The 15,964-nt window shown below is 53.2% G+C and overlaps 1 protein-coding gene across 1 annotated transcript in view; it reads right to left on the bottom strand.

Annotated features, from left to right (window-relative positions):
* The window catches only part of ABCC9 (ATP binding cassette subfamily C member 9), a gene marked incomplete at its 3' end in the record, with an annotated part of 118,863 nt that overhangs the window by 93,653 nt on the left and 9,246 nt on the right, over positions 1-15,964 (bottom strand). Inside the window, exons 2-3 of the mRNA XM_056554437.1 lie at positions 10,898-11,145; positions 10,746-10,808 (exon numbers count right to left, since the gene is read on the bottom strand). Of these exons, the coding sequence (XP_056410412.1) occupies positions 10,746-10,776 (31 nt within the window). The remainder of the gene's footprint in view (positions 1-10,745; positions 10,809-10,897; positions 11,146-15,964) is intronic.

Raw genomic sequence — 15,964 nt, 5'->3', positions numbered from 1 at the left:
AGCCGCCCCGCCGGGGGAGCAAAATCGCAGCCGCCCCGCCGGGGGAGCAAAGTCGCAGCCGCCCCGCCGGGGGAGCAAAGTCGCAGCCGCCCCGCCGGGGGAGCAAAGTCGCAGCCGCCCCGCCGGGGGAGCAAAGTCGCAGCCGCCCCGCCGGGGGAGCAAAGTCGCAGCCGCCCCGCCGGGGGAGCAAAGTCGCAGCCGCCCCGCCGGGGGAGCAAAGTCGCAGCCGCCCCGCCGGGGGAGCAAAGTCGCAGCCGCCCCGCCGGGGGAGCAAAGTCGCAGCCGCCCCGCCGGGGGAGCAAAGTCGCAGCCGCCCCGCCGGGGGAGCAAAGTCGCAGCCGCCCCGCCGGGGGAGCAAAGTCGCAGCCGCCCCGCCGGGGGAGCAAAGTCGCAGCCGCCCCGCCGGGGGAGCAAAGTCGCAGCCGCCCCGCCGGGGGAGCAAAGTCGCAGCCGCCCCGCCGGGGGAGCAAAGTCGCAGCCGCCCCGCCGGGGGAGCAAAGTCGCAGCCGCCCCGCCGGGGGAGCAAAATCGCAGCCGCCCCGCCGGGGGAGCAAAATCGCAGCCGCCCCGCCGGGGGAGCAAAATCGCAGCCGCCCCGCCGGGGGAGCAAAATCGCAGCCGCCCCGCCGGGGGAGCAAAATCGCAGCCGCCCCGCCGGGGGAGCAAAATCGCAGCCGCCCCGCCGGGGGAGCAAAATCGCAGCCGCCCCGCCGGGGGAGCAAAATCGCAGCCGCCCCGCCGGGGGAGCAAAATCGCAGCCGCCCCGCCGGGGGAGCAAAATCGCAGCCGCCCCGCCGGGGGAGCAAAATCGCAGCCGCCCCGCCGGGGGAGCAAAATCGCAGCCGCCCCGCCGGGGGAGCAAAATCGCAGCCGCCCCGCCGGGGGAGCAAAATCGCAGCCGCCCCGCCGGGGGAGCAAAATCGCAGCCGCCCCGCCGGGGGAGCAAAATCGCAGCCGCCCCGCCGGGGGAGCAAAATCGCAGCCGCCCCGCCGGGGGAGCAAAATCGCAGCCGCCCCGCCGGGGGAGCAAAATCGCAGCCGCCCCGCCGGGGGAGCAAAATCGCAGCCGCCCCGCCGGGGGAGCAAAATCGCAGCCGCCCCGCCGGGGGAGCAAAATCGCAGCCGCCCCGCCGGGGGAGCAAAATCGCAGCCGCCCCGCCGGGGGAGCAAAATCGCAGCCGCCCCGCCGGGGGAGCAAAATCGCAGCCGCCCCGCCGGGGGAGCAAAATCGCAGCCGCCCCGCCGGGGGAGCAATATCGCAGCCGCCCCGCCGGGGGAGCAATATCGCAGCCGCCCCGCCGGGGGAGCAATATCGCAGCCGCCCCGCCGGGGGAGCAATATCGCAGCCGCCCCGCCGGGGGAGCAATATCGCAGCCGCCCCGCCGGGGGAGCAAAATCGCAGCCGCCCCGCCGGGGGAGCAAAATCGCAGCCGCCCCGCCGGGGGAGCAAAATCGCAGCCGCCCCGCCGGGGGAGCAAAATCGCAGCCGCCCCGCCGGGGGAGCAAAATCGCAGCCGCCCCGCCGGGGGAGCAAAATCGCAGCCGCCCCGCCGGGGGAGCAAAATCGCAGCCGCCCCGCCGGGGGAGCAAAATCGCAGCCGCCCCGCCGGGGGAGCAAAATCGCAGCCGCCCCGCCGGGGGAGCAAAATCGCAGCCGCCCCGCCGGGGGAGCAAAATCGCAGCCGCCCCGCCGGGGGAGCAAAATCGCAGCCGCCCCGCCGGGGGAGCAAAATCGCAGCCGCCCCGCCGGGGGAGCAAAATCGCAGCCGCCCCGCCGGGGGAGCAAAATCGCAGCCGCCCCGCCGGGGGAGCAAAATCGCAGCCGCCCCGCCGGGGGAGCAAAATCGCAGCCGCCCCGCCGGGGGAGCAAAATCGCAGCCGCCCCGCCGGGGGAGCAAAATCGCAGCCGCCCCGCCGGGGGAGCAAAATCGCAGCCGCCCCGCCGGGGGAGCAATATCGCAGCCGCCCCGCCGGGGGAGCAATATCGCAGCCGCCCCGCCGGGGGAGCAATATCGCAGCCGCCCCGCCGGGGGAGCAAAATCGCAGCCGCCCCGCCGGGGGAGCAAAATCGCAGCCGCCCCGCCGGGGGAGCAAAATCGCAGCCGCACTGATTCCATATAATAGGGCGATATAGTATATATGAAATAAGGAAAAAGAGTTTAATAACCACACTCCCTCCCGGGAACAAATGGCCAGCCGCCCCGGGGGAACAAAATCACAGCCGCCCCGGGGGAACAAAATCACAGCCGCCCCGGGGGAACAAAATCACAGCCGCCCCGGGGGAACAAAATCACAGCCGCCCCGGGGGAACAAAATCACAGCCGCCCCGGGGGAACAAAATCACAGCCGCCCCGGGGGAACAAAATCACAGCCGCCCCGGGGGAACAAAATCACAGCCGCCCGGGAACAAATGGCCATCCAGAGATCAGAATCATAACTGCCCTGGAAACAATGGCCGCCAGGGGATCAGAATCACAGCCGCCCAGGGAACAATGGCCGCCAGGGGATTAGAATCATAGCTGCCCTGGAAACAATGGCCGCCAGGGGATCAGAATCACAGCTGCCCGGGAACAAATGGCCATCCGGGGATCATAATCATAACTGCCTTGGAATGAATGGCCGCCAGGGGATCAGAATCACAGCCGCCCAGGGAACAATGTCCGCCTGGGGAATTAGAATCACAGCCGCCTGGGGAACAATATAACCGTATTTATCGGGGTATACCACGCACCGGCCTATAACACGCACCCTCATTTTACCAAGGATATTTGGGTAAAAAAAGTTTTTTACCCAAATATCCATGGTAAAATGAGGGTGCGTGTGTGCGCGTGTATACCCCGATACACCCCCAGGAAAGGCAGGGGGAGAGGCCGTCGCTGCCCGCTTCTCTCCCCCTGCCTTTCCTGGGGTCTAGAGCGCTGCTGCCGACCCTTCTCTCCCCCTGGTTATTGGCGCCGGCCAGGGGGAGAGAAGGGGCAGCGGCACCCATTGCCGGCGCCGCTGCCCCCGTTGCCTCCCCCCATCCCCGGTGGCATAATTACCTGAGTCGGGTCCGCGCTGCTCCAGGCCTCCGTCGTGCGTCCCCAGCGTAGTTGCTATGCACGGCGCGGCGCACTGACGTCATGCGCCGCGCCGTTCAGCGCATAGCAACGACGCCGGGGACGCACGCCGGAGGCCTGGAACAGCGCGGACCCGACTCAGGTAATTATGCCACCGGGGATGGGAGGAGGCAACGGGGCAGCGGCGCCGGCAATGGGTGCCGCTGCCCCTTCTCTCCCCCTGGCTGTCGGCGTCACTTCTCTCCCCCTGGCTCTCGGCGCCGGCACCGATAGTCAGGGGGACAGAACGGGCAGCGGCGCCGATAACCAGGGGGTGAGAAGGGCCGACAGCAGCGCTCTAGACCCCAGGAAAGGCAGGGGGAGAGAAGCGGGCAGCGACGGTCTCTCTCCCCCTGCCTTTCCTGGGGGTGTATCGGGGTATACACGCGCACACAGACTTTAGGCTAAAAATTTTAGCCTAAAAAGTGCGTGTTATACGCCGATAAATACAGTAATTTTTTTTCTCACTAAAATGGGGTTCTTCCCCAAATGTTACTTTTTTTTTTTACAAGGGGTAATAGGAGAAAATGCCCCACAAAATTTGTAACCCCATCTCTTCTGAGTATGGAAATACCCCAAGTGTGGACGTCAAGTGTTCTGCGGGTGCACTATAATGCTCAAAAGAGGAGGAGCGCCATTGGGAGAGAGAAGTCGGGAGCCATGTGCGTTTATAATGCCCCCGTGGTGCCAGGACAGTGGACCCCCACAGCCGACCAAAAATCTGTCAGACACCTGTGGTGCGTAAATGCTCACTGTACCCCTTACTACATTACGTGAGGGGTGTAGTTTCCAAAATGGGGTCACAGGTGGGGGGGGGGGGGGGGTCCACTGTTCTGGCACCATGGGGGCTTTGTAAACACACGTAGCCTTCAATGTCGGACACATTCTCTCTCCAAAAGTCCAATGGCGCTTTCTCTTCTGAGCATTGTAGTGCCCCGCCCCCCCACAGAGCACTTTACATTCACATATGGAGTATTTCCTTACTCCTTTCCTTAAGAAATGGGGCTACAATTTTTTTTTTTTTTTTACCTATTTTCCCTTGTGAAAACGAAAAATGTAGGGCAGAGGCGGCTCTAGACTTTTTGAGGCCTTAGGCAAAAATAAATCGGAGGCCCCCCCAAGCGCGATAAAAAAAAAAAAAAGTTAAAAAAATAAAAAATAAACGCCATTTTTTTCTGCGGGGCTCCCCTACGGAGGTTGACGACCAAAAAAATAAAATTAAATTTAAAAAAAAAAAGGGAAAAAATGGTAAAAAGAAAAAGCAATGTACTTAATCTATTTATTAGTGGGTATGTCGTTTAAAGTGCTACTTTATCCTCTTTAGGACCCATGACGTATGCATACGTCATGTCTTTTCCTGGTCTCCGACGCTCACCTGGCGGAGATCGGAAGCGGATCCCTGCTGAAATCCTTCAGCAGGGATCCAGGGCAAACGCCGAGGGGGGCCATGTAGGCCCCCCATGTCGGCGGTCGCCGCAAATCGCAAGGGAAATCGCCCTTGCGATCTGCGGCGATACCGGGCTGATCGGGTCTCTGGGACTCGACCGCCCGGTAATTTCGCATGATCCCGGCTGTCACAGCCAGGACCATGCTGAAGACTAGGAGCGAGGCGGCAAGCCGGCCACCTCCTCCGATCCCCTGCGATTCTTCGGTTAGTTAACCGACCAATCGCAGGAGGGGGGGCGGTTACTTCCTCCCGTCCTGCCCGGCCCCTTGAAGTCCGGAGAGGACGGGAGAAAGACCGGAGGACGCGGCGGGGGACGGGGGAGTGCTGGGGACCGGCCCTGGTACTTACCTCGTCCCTGAAGACCCAGATCCAGATGATGAAGATGGCGGCGGCGACAGGTGAGTGGATCTTCAGCCGCGGTCGGGCCCTTTACAGCAATGCACGTCGCCGTAAAGCGACATGCATTGCTGTATTGGGACCCTATATACTACAACTCCCAGCATGCCCAGACAGCCCTTGGCGTCTGGGCATGCTGGGAGTTGCAGTTTTGCAACATCTGGAGGTCCACAGTTTGGAGACCACTGTGCCCTTCCAGATGTTGCAAAACTACACATCCTCAGCATGCCCTTACTGTCCAGGCATGCTGGGAGTTGTAGTTCTGTAACATCTGGCCCTTCAGATGTTGCAGAACTACAACTCCCAGCCTGCCTGGACAGTTTTGGCATACTGGAAGTTGTAGTTTTGCAACATCTGGAAGGGCACAGATTGGGAACCACTGTATTAGTGGTCTGCAAGCTGTAGTCCTCCAGATGTTGCAAACTACAACTCCAAGCATGCTGGGAGTTGTAGTTCGGCAACATCTGGCTCTAAAGATGTTGCCGAACTACTACTCCCAGCATGCCTGAGAATGTTTGGGAGTTGTGGTTTTGCAACAGCTGGAGGCACACTGGTTGGGAAACATTGTCTGTTTCCTAACTCAGTGTTTCCCAACCCGTGTGCCTCCAGCTGTTGCAAAACTATAACTACCAGCATGCACTGATAGACTGTGCATGCTGGGAGTTGTAGTTTTGCAACAGCTGGAGGCCCCCCCTGTGAATGTACAGGGTACATTCACATGGGCACAGGGCTTACAGTGAGTATCAGGCTGCAAGTTTGCGATGCAGCAAATTTTGCGCGGCAGCTCAAACTCGCAGCGGGAAAATCGCTGTAACCCCCCCTGCCCGTGTGACTGTACCCTAAAAACACTACACTAACACAAAATAAAATAAAAAGTAAAAAAACACTACATATACACAAACCCCTACACAGCCCCCCTCCCCTCCCCAATAAAAATGAAAAACGTCTGGTACGCCACTGTTTCCAAAATGGAGCCTCCAGCTGTTGCAAAACAACAACTCCCAGTATTGCCGGACAGCCGTTGACTGTCCAAGCATGCTGGGAGTTTTGCAACAGCTGGAGGCACCCTGTTTGGGAATCACTGGCGTAGAATACCCCTATGTCCACCCCTTTGCAAATCCCTAATTCAGGCCTCAAATGCGCATGGCGCTCTCTCACTTCGGAGCCCTGTCGTATTGCAAGGCAACAGTTTAGGGTCACATATGGGGTATCGCCGTACTCGGGAGAAATTGCCTTACAAATTTTGGGGGGCTTTTTCTCCTTTCACCCCTTATGAAAAGGTGAAATTGGGGTCTACACCAGCATGTTAGTGTAAAAAAATAAATTTTTTACACTAACATGCTGGTGTTGCCCTATACTTTTCATTTTGACAAGAGGTAAAAGGGAAAAAAGCCCCCCAAAATTTGTAATGCAGTTTCTCCCGACTACGGAGATACCCCATATGTGGGCGCAAAGTGCTCTGGGGGCGCACAACAAGGCTCAGAAGGGAGAGTGCGCCATGTACATTTGAGGTGATTTGCACAGGGGTGGCTGATTGTTACAGCGGTTTTGACAAACTCAAAAAAAAAAAAAAAAAAAACCACGTGACCCCATTTCGGAAACTACACCCCTCACGGAATGTAATGAGGGGTGAAGTGAGCATTTACACCCCACTGGTGTCTGACAGATCTTTGTAACAGTGGGCTGCGCAAATTAAAAATTTTGTACAGCCCACTGTTCCAAAGATCTGACAGACACCAGTGGGGGGGTAAATGCTCACTGTACCCCTTGTTACGTTCCTCAAGGGGTCTAGTTTCCAAAATGGTATGCCATGTGGGGGTTATTTTGCTGTTCTGGCACCATTGGGGCTTCCTAAATGCGACAAGCCCCCCGAGCAAAATTTGCTCTCAAAAAGCCAAATATGACTCCTCCTCTTCTGAGCATTGTAGTTCGCCAGTAGTGCGCTTCAGGTCAACTTATGGGGTACCTCCATACTCGGAAGAGATGGGGTTACAAATTTTGGGGGGTATTTTCTGCTATTAACCCTTGCAAAAATGTGAAATTTGGGGGGGAAACACATTTTATTGAAAATTTTTTAAAATATTTTTACATATGCAAAAGTCGTGAAACACCTGTAGGGTATTAAGGCTCACTTTATTCCTTGTTACGTTCCTCAAGGGGTCTAGTTTCCAATATGGTATGCCATGTGTTTTTTTTTTCCTGTTCTGGCACCATAGGGGCTTCCTAAATGCAACATGCCCCCAAAAAACCATTTCAGAAAAACGTACTCTCCAAAATCCCCTTGTCGCTCCTTCCCTTCTGAGCCCTCTACTGCGCCCGCTGAACACTTTACACAGACATATGAGGTATGTGCTTACTCGAGAGAAATTGGGCTTCAAATAGAAGTATACATTTTCTCCTTTTACCCCTTGTAAAAATTCAACAATTGGGTCTACAAGAACATGCGAGTGTAAAAAATGGAAATTGTGAATTTTCTCCTTCACTTTGCTGCTATTCCTGTGAAACACCTAAAGGGTTAAAATGCTGACTGAATGTCATTTTGAATATTTTGGGGGGTGCAGTTTTTATAATGGGGTCAGTTGTGGGGTATTTCTAAGATGAAGACCCTTCAAATCCACTTCAAACCTGAACTGGTCCCTGAAAAATTGTGATTTTGGAAATTTTGTGAAAAATTGGAAAATTGCTGCTGAACTTTGAAGCCCTCTGGTGTCTTCCAAAAGTAAAAACTCGTCAATTTTATGATGCAAATATAAAGTAGACATATTGTATAATGTTAATAAAATAAAATAATATTTGGAATATCCATTTTCATTACAAGCAGAGAGCTTCAAAGTTAGAAAAATGCTAAATTTTCAAATTTTTCATCAAATTTTGGGATTTTTCACCAAGAAAGGATGCAAGTTACCAAAAATTTTTACCACTAAGTTAAAGTAGAATATGTCACGAAAAAACAATCTCGGAATCAGAATGATAACTAAAAGCATTCCAGAGTTATTAATGTTTAAAGTGACAGTGGTCAGATGTGCAAAAAATGGCCGGGTCCTAAGGTGTAAAATGGCCTGGTCCTTAAGGGGGTTAATACAGCGACTCGCCAATGACGTCTTCTCTCATTTGTGTCGTTGCCTTCTCTTCCCCATTTGGTCTGGGCCATCCTCACGATTTCTTCCACCCACAATTCTTCACCGTTAAACCTGCAAAACAAACCTATTAGGCTCCGCACTTTATTTTCCATGGGTGACAGAGGGGCGATCATGGATGAAAGAGGGGTGTAGAGGAGTGTACATGGGTGACAGAGGGGTGTAGGGAGGTGTACAGAGGGGTGTAGGGAGGTGTACATGGGTGACAGAGGGGTGTAGAGGAGTGTACATGGGTGACAGGGGTGTAGAGGAGTGTACATGGGTGACAGGGGTGTAGAGGAGTGTACATGGGTGACAGGGGTGTAGAGGAGTGTACATGGGTGACAGAGGGGTGTAGAGGAGTGTACATGGGTGACAGGGGTGTAGAGGAGTGTACATGGGTGAAAGAGGGGTGTACAGAGGGGTGTAGAGGAGTGTACATGGGTGAAAGAGGGGTGTACAGAGGGGTGTAGATGGGTGTACATGGGTGACAGAGGGGTGTAGGGAGGTGTACATGGGTGACAGAGGGGTGTAGGGGAGTGTACAGAGGGGTGTAGAGGGGTGTATATGGGTGACAGAGGGGTGTAGAGGAGTGTACAGAGGGGTGTAGGGAGGTGTACATGGGTGACAGAGGGGTGTAGAGGAGTGTACAGAGGGGTGTAGAGGAGTGTACATGGGTGACAGAGGGGTTTAGAGGAGTGTACATGGGTGACAGAGGGGTGTAGAGGAGTGTACATGGGTGACAGAGGGGTGTAGAGGAGTGTACAGAGGGGTGTAGGGAGGTGTACATGGGTGACAGAGGGGTTTAGAGGAGTGTACATGGGTGACAGGGGTGTAGAGGAGTACATGGGTGACAGGGGTGTAGAGGAGTGTACATGGGTGACAGAGGGGTGTAGGGAGGTGTACATGGGTGACAGAGGGGTGTAGAGGAGTGTACATGGGTGACAGAGGGGTGTAGAGGAGTGTACAGGAGTGTACATGGATGACAGAGGGGTGTAGAGGAGTGTACATGGGTGACAGAGGGGTGTAGAGGAGTGTACATGGATGACAGAGGGGTGTAGAGGAGTGTACAGAGGGGTGTAGAGGAGTGTACATGGGTGACAGAGGGGTGTAGAGGAGTGTACATGGGTGACAGAGGGGTGTAGAGGAGTGTACATGGATGACAGAGGGGTGTAGAGGAGTGTACATGGATGACAGAGGGGTGTAGAGGAGTGTACATGGATGACAGAGGGGTGTAGAGGAGTGTACATGGATGACAGAGGGGTGTAGAGGAGTGTACATGGATGACAGAGGGGTGTAGAGGAGTGTACATGGATGACAGAGTGGTGTAGAGGAGTGTACATGGATGACAGAGGGGTGTAGAGGAGTGTACAGAGGGGTGTAGAGGAGTGTACATGGATGACAGAGGAGTGTAGAGGAGTGTACATGGATGACAGGGGTGTAGAGGAGTGTACATGGGTGACAGAGGGGTGTAGTGGAGTGTACAGAGGGGTGTAGAGGAGTGTACATGGACTGGTTGGGAAACACTGGACTGGATACTTATATCATTCAGTGCCATATTTACATCCAGAGTAATACCACTTAAAAGCGCCCCTGATCCTCGATGAGCCAGCAGGGCTCCAAGGGGTTTCCCAACACCACAAAATGAATGGGTGATGGGTGACGGGGGGGGGGGGAGGGAGGTTGGACCTGGGTGACGGTGGGGGTGGTTTGGACAGGGTTGAGAAGGAGTAACAGAGGGGTACGGTACCTTAAGCAGCTTGCAGTTCCACGGCAGTCCGGCGCAAATGCAGCTCGCTCCACCGTCGGGCACCATTTTCGTCTCACTGCGCCTCAAGGGGGAAGGTGGTGGACGCAGGGGGATGCTGTGTGCGCAGTGCGCACGCAGGCTTCCCTTCCCCCCTGCCTACACCTCTGATGTAGGGTAACACCAGCATTTTAGTGAAAAAAATTTTTCCCCCCCCATTTTCACATCCAACTTTAACGAAAATTTGTCAAACACCTGTGGGGTGTTAAGGCTCACTATACCCCCCTTGTTACGTTCCATGAGGGGTGTAGTTTCCTAAAATGGGTTCACATGTGGGTATTTATTGTTTTGCGTTTATGTCAGAACCGCTGTAAAATCAGCCACTGAGGTTGGGATATGAGGTCGGGAAATCACAGCCGCCCGGGAAACAATGGCGGCTCGAGGATCAGAATCCCAGCTGCCCGGGAAACAATGGCCGCCCAGGGATCAGAATCACAGCTGCCAGAGGAACAATGGCCGCTCGAGGACCAGAATCACAGCCGCCCAGGGAACAATGGCCACCTATTGATCAGAATCACAGCTGCCCGGGGATCAGAATGAGAGCCGCGCAGGGAACAATGGCCACCCAGGGATCAGAATCACAGCTGCCCGGGGATCAGAATGAGAGCCGCGCAGGGAACAATGGCCACCCAGGGATCAGAATCACAGCTGCCCGGGGATCAGAATCACAGCCGCGCAGGGAACAATGGCCGTCCAGGGATCAGAAACACAGTCGCCCAGAAAACAATGGCCATCTGGGGATCAGAATGACAGCCGCCCCGGGGGATCAGAATGACAGCCGCCCCGGGGGATCAGAATGACAGCCGCCCCGGGGGATCAGAATGACAGCCGCCCCGGGGAACAATGGCTGCTTGAGGATCACTGCGCTTTAGGATCTTTACCTGTTCTGCAGGAGATTTCCCCATCGTCCATTGTTCAGGATCTTCCGGAATCATCAACGAGTTCTATGGGATGAAAAAACAAATAATTGGTAAAAAACTAAATCAAATACAGTTTTTAATAAATAAATGAAATCCACGTTTATGTGGTGTACCCCATAGGCAGGCTTCCATCTCCAGCAGGAGTTAGAGTTCCCAAACATGTATATGGAGCGCCCGCAGCCAGGTCTATGCACAGCAGCCGGATTGTTGCGGGTACGAGGACGCGGAGGCGGTGGGAGAATGAGCCGTGATCACAATAAAGGCAGCCACTGCAGGGGTCACGGGGTCTATTCTCTGTATTCACTTCATCCCGACGCGTTTCAGGCTCCCGACCCTTTTCTCATCAGCAGAATAAAGATCTCTGTAAAGAAATAAAGGACGGGATATGAGGACAAGATATGAAATAGGGATATGAGGAGGGGATATGAGGTCGATAAGGGGACAAAAGGTGACCCCGGGAATTATAGGCCTGTTAGTTTAACCTCCGTTGTATGTAAATTGATTGAGGGTTTTCTAAGGGATGCTATCTTGATAAAAGTATCTTGATAAGATCCTACCCCGTTCGAGAAATTTTGCTTAGCACAGTCTGGACCCACCCATACGGTATCCGAAGTATACTCCATGCTTCGTACCCGTGACTCTCGTTCCCTACTGCCTTACCAATGGAACTGGGTGAGGGAATTGGATTACACCCCCAGCACTGCTGAATGGGACACCTCATACTTGTTATGCCATAAAGCCTCTAGAGCAGTTGCCCTTCAGGAGACTAATTATAAATTGCTCTCTCGGTGGTATAGGGTTCCGGCCTTACTTCACCGTTTTTATCCCTCGGTCCCGGAGGTATGCTGGAGGTGTGGACAAACCAGGGGAACCTTCACGCACACTTGGCACTCCTGCCTGCTTTTAGCTTCATACTGGTCCTCGGTTCGCGCTCTTATCTCGGAAATTACGGGTCTGCAGTTAGATGATACACCCCAGATGCTCCTCCTTTCGATGCTGCCCGGGTCCCCAGACACCCTGCGGAAAGGTCTCACAGGTGTTTTACTAGCAGCGGACAGACAAGTCATCCCTAGACGATGGAAAACCACCGCTCCCCCCACGACTACTGATTGGCTTCGTGAAGTCCTACACATTCAAGGGTTGGAGGAATGTCTGGTGGATTTGAATGCCTCCACCAACCGATATGTCTTGCGCTGGCGCCATTGGCTGGATTTTGCGGCCTCACCCCGCTTCATTCAATATGGCCTCACCTGAACCCTCTTCTTTTCCTCTCGCTCACCTGTCCTGCCCCGCTCTCCCCCCTCTAACCTCACCTCCCTCCCTACCCCCCCGTACCCCACCCACTACCGATAGCACTGGTTACCCCATTACTTGCCTAATATGTTCGGATTTACTGGACTAATGTTGTTACTCGGATGAGTATTGGTTCCCCCTTTATGGTACAATTTTGCCCCTGCTGTACCTTGCTTGCTAGGTTTATTCTACATGTACATGTCATGAAACTTGTATGTGCTACTATTTTTTTTTTTGTTTAATAAAGTTTATCGTTGAAATAAAAAAATAAAAGTATCTTGATAAAAGTAATAAATGTATGACCCCATATCAGCATGGCTTTATGAGAGATCGGTCCTGTCACCTGATCAGCTTTTATGAGGAGGTGAGCTCCAGACTGGACCAGGAGGAATCGCTGGATGTCGTATATCTGGATTTTTCCAAAGCATTTGATACGGTGCCACATAAAAGGTTGGTGCATAAAATGAGAAGGATGGGGCTGGGGGAGAATGTGTGTAAGTGGGTAAGTAACTGGCTCAGTGATAGGAAACAGAGGGTGGTTATTAATGGTACTTATTCTGATTGGGTGACTGTTACTAGTGGGAACCACAGGCGTCAGTCTTGGGTCCTGTCCTTTTTAATATATTCATGAATGACCTTGTAGAGGGGTTGAATAGTAAAGTAGCAATCTTTGCAGATGATAATAAACTCTGTAAAGCGGTAAACATTATAGAGGACAGTGCACTGTGTATAATAGATAACACTATAGAGGACAGTGCACTGTGTATAGTAGATAACACAATAAAGGACAGTGCACTGTGTATAGTAGATAACACTATAGAGGACAGTGCACTTTTACAAATGGATCTGGATAGTTTGGGCTGAGAAGTGGCAGACGAGGTTTAACACTGATAAATGTAAGGTAATGCACATGTGGAATAAAAATCAGGGACAGGGTTATATATTAAATGGGAGCACAATTGGGACGACTGACGTGATAATATATCAGGACAGTACAGAGATATCTCTCCATGATCTATTTATACCCATGACTGTATATATAACAAGGAGGTGACCTAATAATATATATAATATATCAGGACTGTACAGAGATCTCTCCATGATATATTTATACCCTGGACTGTATATATAACAAGGAGGTGACCTAATAATATATATAATATATCAGGACAGTACAGAGATCTCTCCATGATCTATACCCAGGACTGTATATATAACAAGGAGGTGACCTAATAATATATATAATATATCAGAACAGTACAGAGATCTCTCCATGATCAATTTATACACAGGACTGTATATATAACAAGGAGGTGACCTAATTATATATATATCAGGACAGTACAGAGATCTCTCCATTATCTATTTATACCCAGGACTGTGTATATATATATATATACATATATATATATATATATATATATATATATATATATATATAAACAAGGAGGTGACCTAATAATATATATAATATAATCAGGACCGTACAGAGATCTCTCCATGATCTATTTATACCCAGGACTGTATACATAACAAGGAGGTGACCTAATAATATATATAATACATCAGGACAGTACAGAGATCTCTCCATGATCTATTTATACCCAGGACTGTATATATAACGGTCAGGATTCTGCAGGCTGGAGGTGGATCCTCTGTGTCAGAGAGGGATTGGCGTGGACCGTACCGGTGGACCGGTTCTAAGTTGCTACTGGTATTCACCAGAGCCCGCCGCAAAGCCTCACTAACTGCTGAGAGTGGCGTGGGACAGGAGGACTAGACAGAGGCGACGTCAGACGTAGCAGAAGGTCAGGGCAGGCGGCAAGGCTCGTAGTCAAGGGCAACGGCAGAAGGTCAGGTAACACTGGTAATGGCAAACACAGAAACGCTTTTACTAGGCACTGAGGCAACAAAATCCGGCAGAGACAGGAAGGGGAAGTGGGTTTAAATAAGCCTGAGCAGATGGGAGCTAATTACACTGATTGGGCCAGGCACCAATTAATGGTGCACTGGCCCTTTAAATCTTAGAAAGCCGGCGCGCGCGCGCCCTAGAGAGCAGAGCCGCGCGTGCCAGGACGTGACAGCCGGGGAACGGGACAGGTGAGTTGATTGGGATACGACCCGCGAGCAGGCGCGTCCCGCTATGCGGATCGCATCCCCGCCGGCAGTGACAGTGCAAAGCTCCCGGTCAGCGGGTCTGACCAAGGCGCTGCAGAAAGAAGAACGCCGCGAGCGCTCCGAGGAGGAGCAGGGACCCGGAGCGCTCGGCGTAACAGTACCCCCCCCCCCCCCTTAGGTCTCCCCCTCTTTTTATCTGCTTGTCCCTTCATACGAGATGAGGCCAGTGGGAGCGACTCTTGAGTCTCCTTCCAGATAACGGAGAAGTCCTGGGTTACTTTCTCTACAGCAGGGACTCCCGAAGAAGTGGGAATGGGGAGGGGGGGGGGGGGCAGAGGGTGAAGCTTGCCACGGGGCAGAGTGGTACCAGGAAGGGGGCTATGAGGAGGTAAGATCTCTGCTTGCTTTTTGCAGAAAATATCAGAAAAGTCCTGGTAAGCCTTGGGAGGGACCGGTAAGGGTGGAACCTCAGGAGTTAGACAAGTGGGAGCAGATGTGAGGCATCGTTTGTGACAAGAAGGACCCCAATTTTAGATCTCCCCGGTGGTCCAGTCAAGGGTGGGAGAATGACGTTGGAGCCATGGCAGACCGAGGAGGACTTCAGAGGTGCAGTTGGGCAGAACAAAAAATTCTATTTTTTCGTGATGCAGTCCAATGCTCATAAGCAGGGGTTCTGTGCAGTAACGCACAGTGCAGTCCAATTTTTCTCCGTTGACAGAAGAAATGTAGAGCGGCTTGACAAGACGGGTTACTGGGATACTGAACCTATTAACGAAAGAGGCCAAAATAAAATTTCCTGCAGAACCGGAGTCCAAGAAGGCCACCGCTGAGAAGGAGGAGTTAGCAGAAGGAGAAATCCGCACAGGTACAGTCAGACGTGGAGGGGCAGAATTTATGCCAAGGGACGCCACTCCCACATGAACAGGGTGCGTGCGTTTCCCAGACGCGGAGGATGAATAGGGCAGTCCACTAAGAAATGTTCGGTACTAGCGCAGTACAGGCACAAATTTTCATCTCTACGACGAGACCTCTCTTCTTGGGTCAGGCGAGACCGATCCACTTGCATTGCCTCCTCGGCGGGAGGCACAGGAGTAGATTGCAGGGGATTCTGAGAGAGAGGTGCCCAGAGATCAAGGTCCTTTTCCTGGCGGAGCTCCTGGCGTCTTTCAGAAAAACGCATATCAATGCGGGTGGCCAACTGGATAAGTTCAGAAAGGGTAGCAGGAATTTTTCGTGCGGCCAGCACATCTTTGATGTGACTGGATAAGCCTTTCTTGAAGGTCGCGCAGAGGGGCTCATTGTTCCAGGATAGCTCAGAGGCGAGGGTACGAAACTGGATGGCGTATTCGCCTACGGAAGAACTCCCTTGGACGAGGTTCAGCAAAGCAGTCTCGGCTGAGGAGGCCCGGGCTGGCTCCTCAAAAAACACTACGAACTTCAGCGAAGAAGGACTGGATTGTAGCAGTGGCAGGATCGTTGTGGTCCCAGAGAGGTGTGGCCCATGCCAAGGCCTTTCCAGACAGGAGACTGACCACGAAAGCCACCTTAGACTGTTCAGTGGGGAATTGGTCCAACATCATCTCTAAGTGCAAAGAACACTGGGACAGGAACCCACGGCACAATTTAGAGTTCCCATCGAACTTGTCAGAAAGGGACAAGCGGAGTCTGGAAGTGGCAACTTGCTGCGGAGAAGCAGGAGCAGGCGGAGGAGATGATTGCTGCTCTAGAGGCAGAAGCTGCTGTAACATGGCGGACAACTGTGACAGCTG

This window comes from Hyla sarda, unplaced genomic scaffold, assembly GCF_029499605.1.
Source record: "Hyla sarda isolate aHylSar1 unplaced genomic scaffold, aHylSar1.hap1 scaffold_72, whole genome shotgun sequence".
Taxonomy (NCBI): Eukaryota; Metazoa; Chordata; class Amphibia; order Anura; family Hylidae; genus Hyla; species Hyla sarda.
The sequence above is the reverse complement of the archived record's forward strand: the minus strand, read 5'-3'. Positions and strand labels throughout refer to the sequence as shown.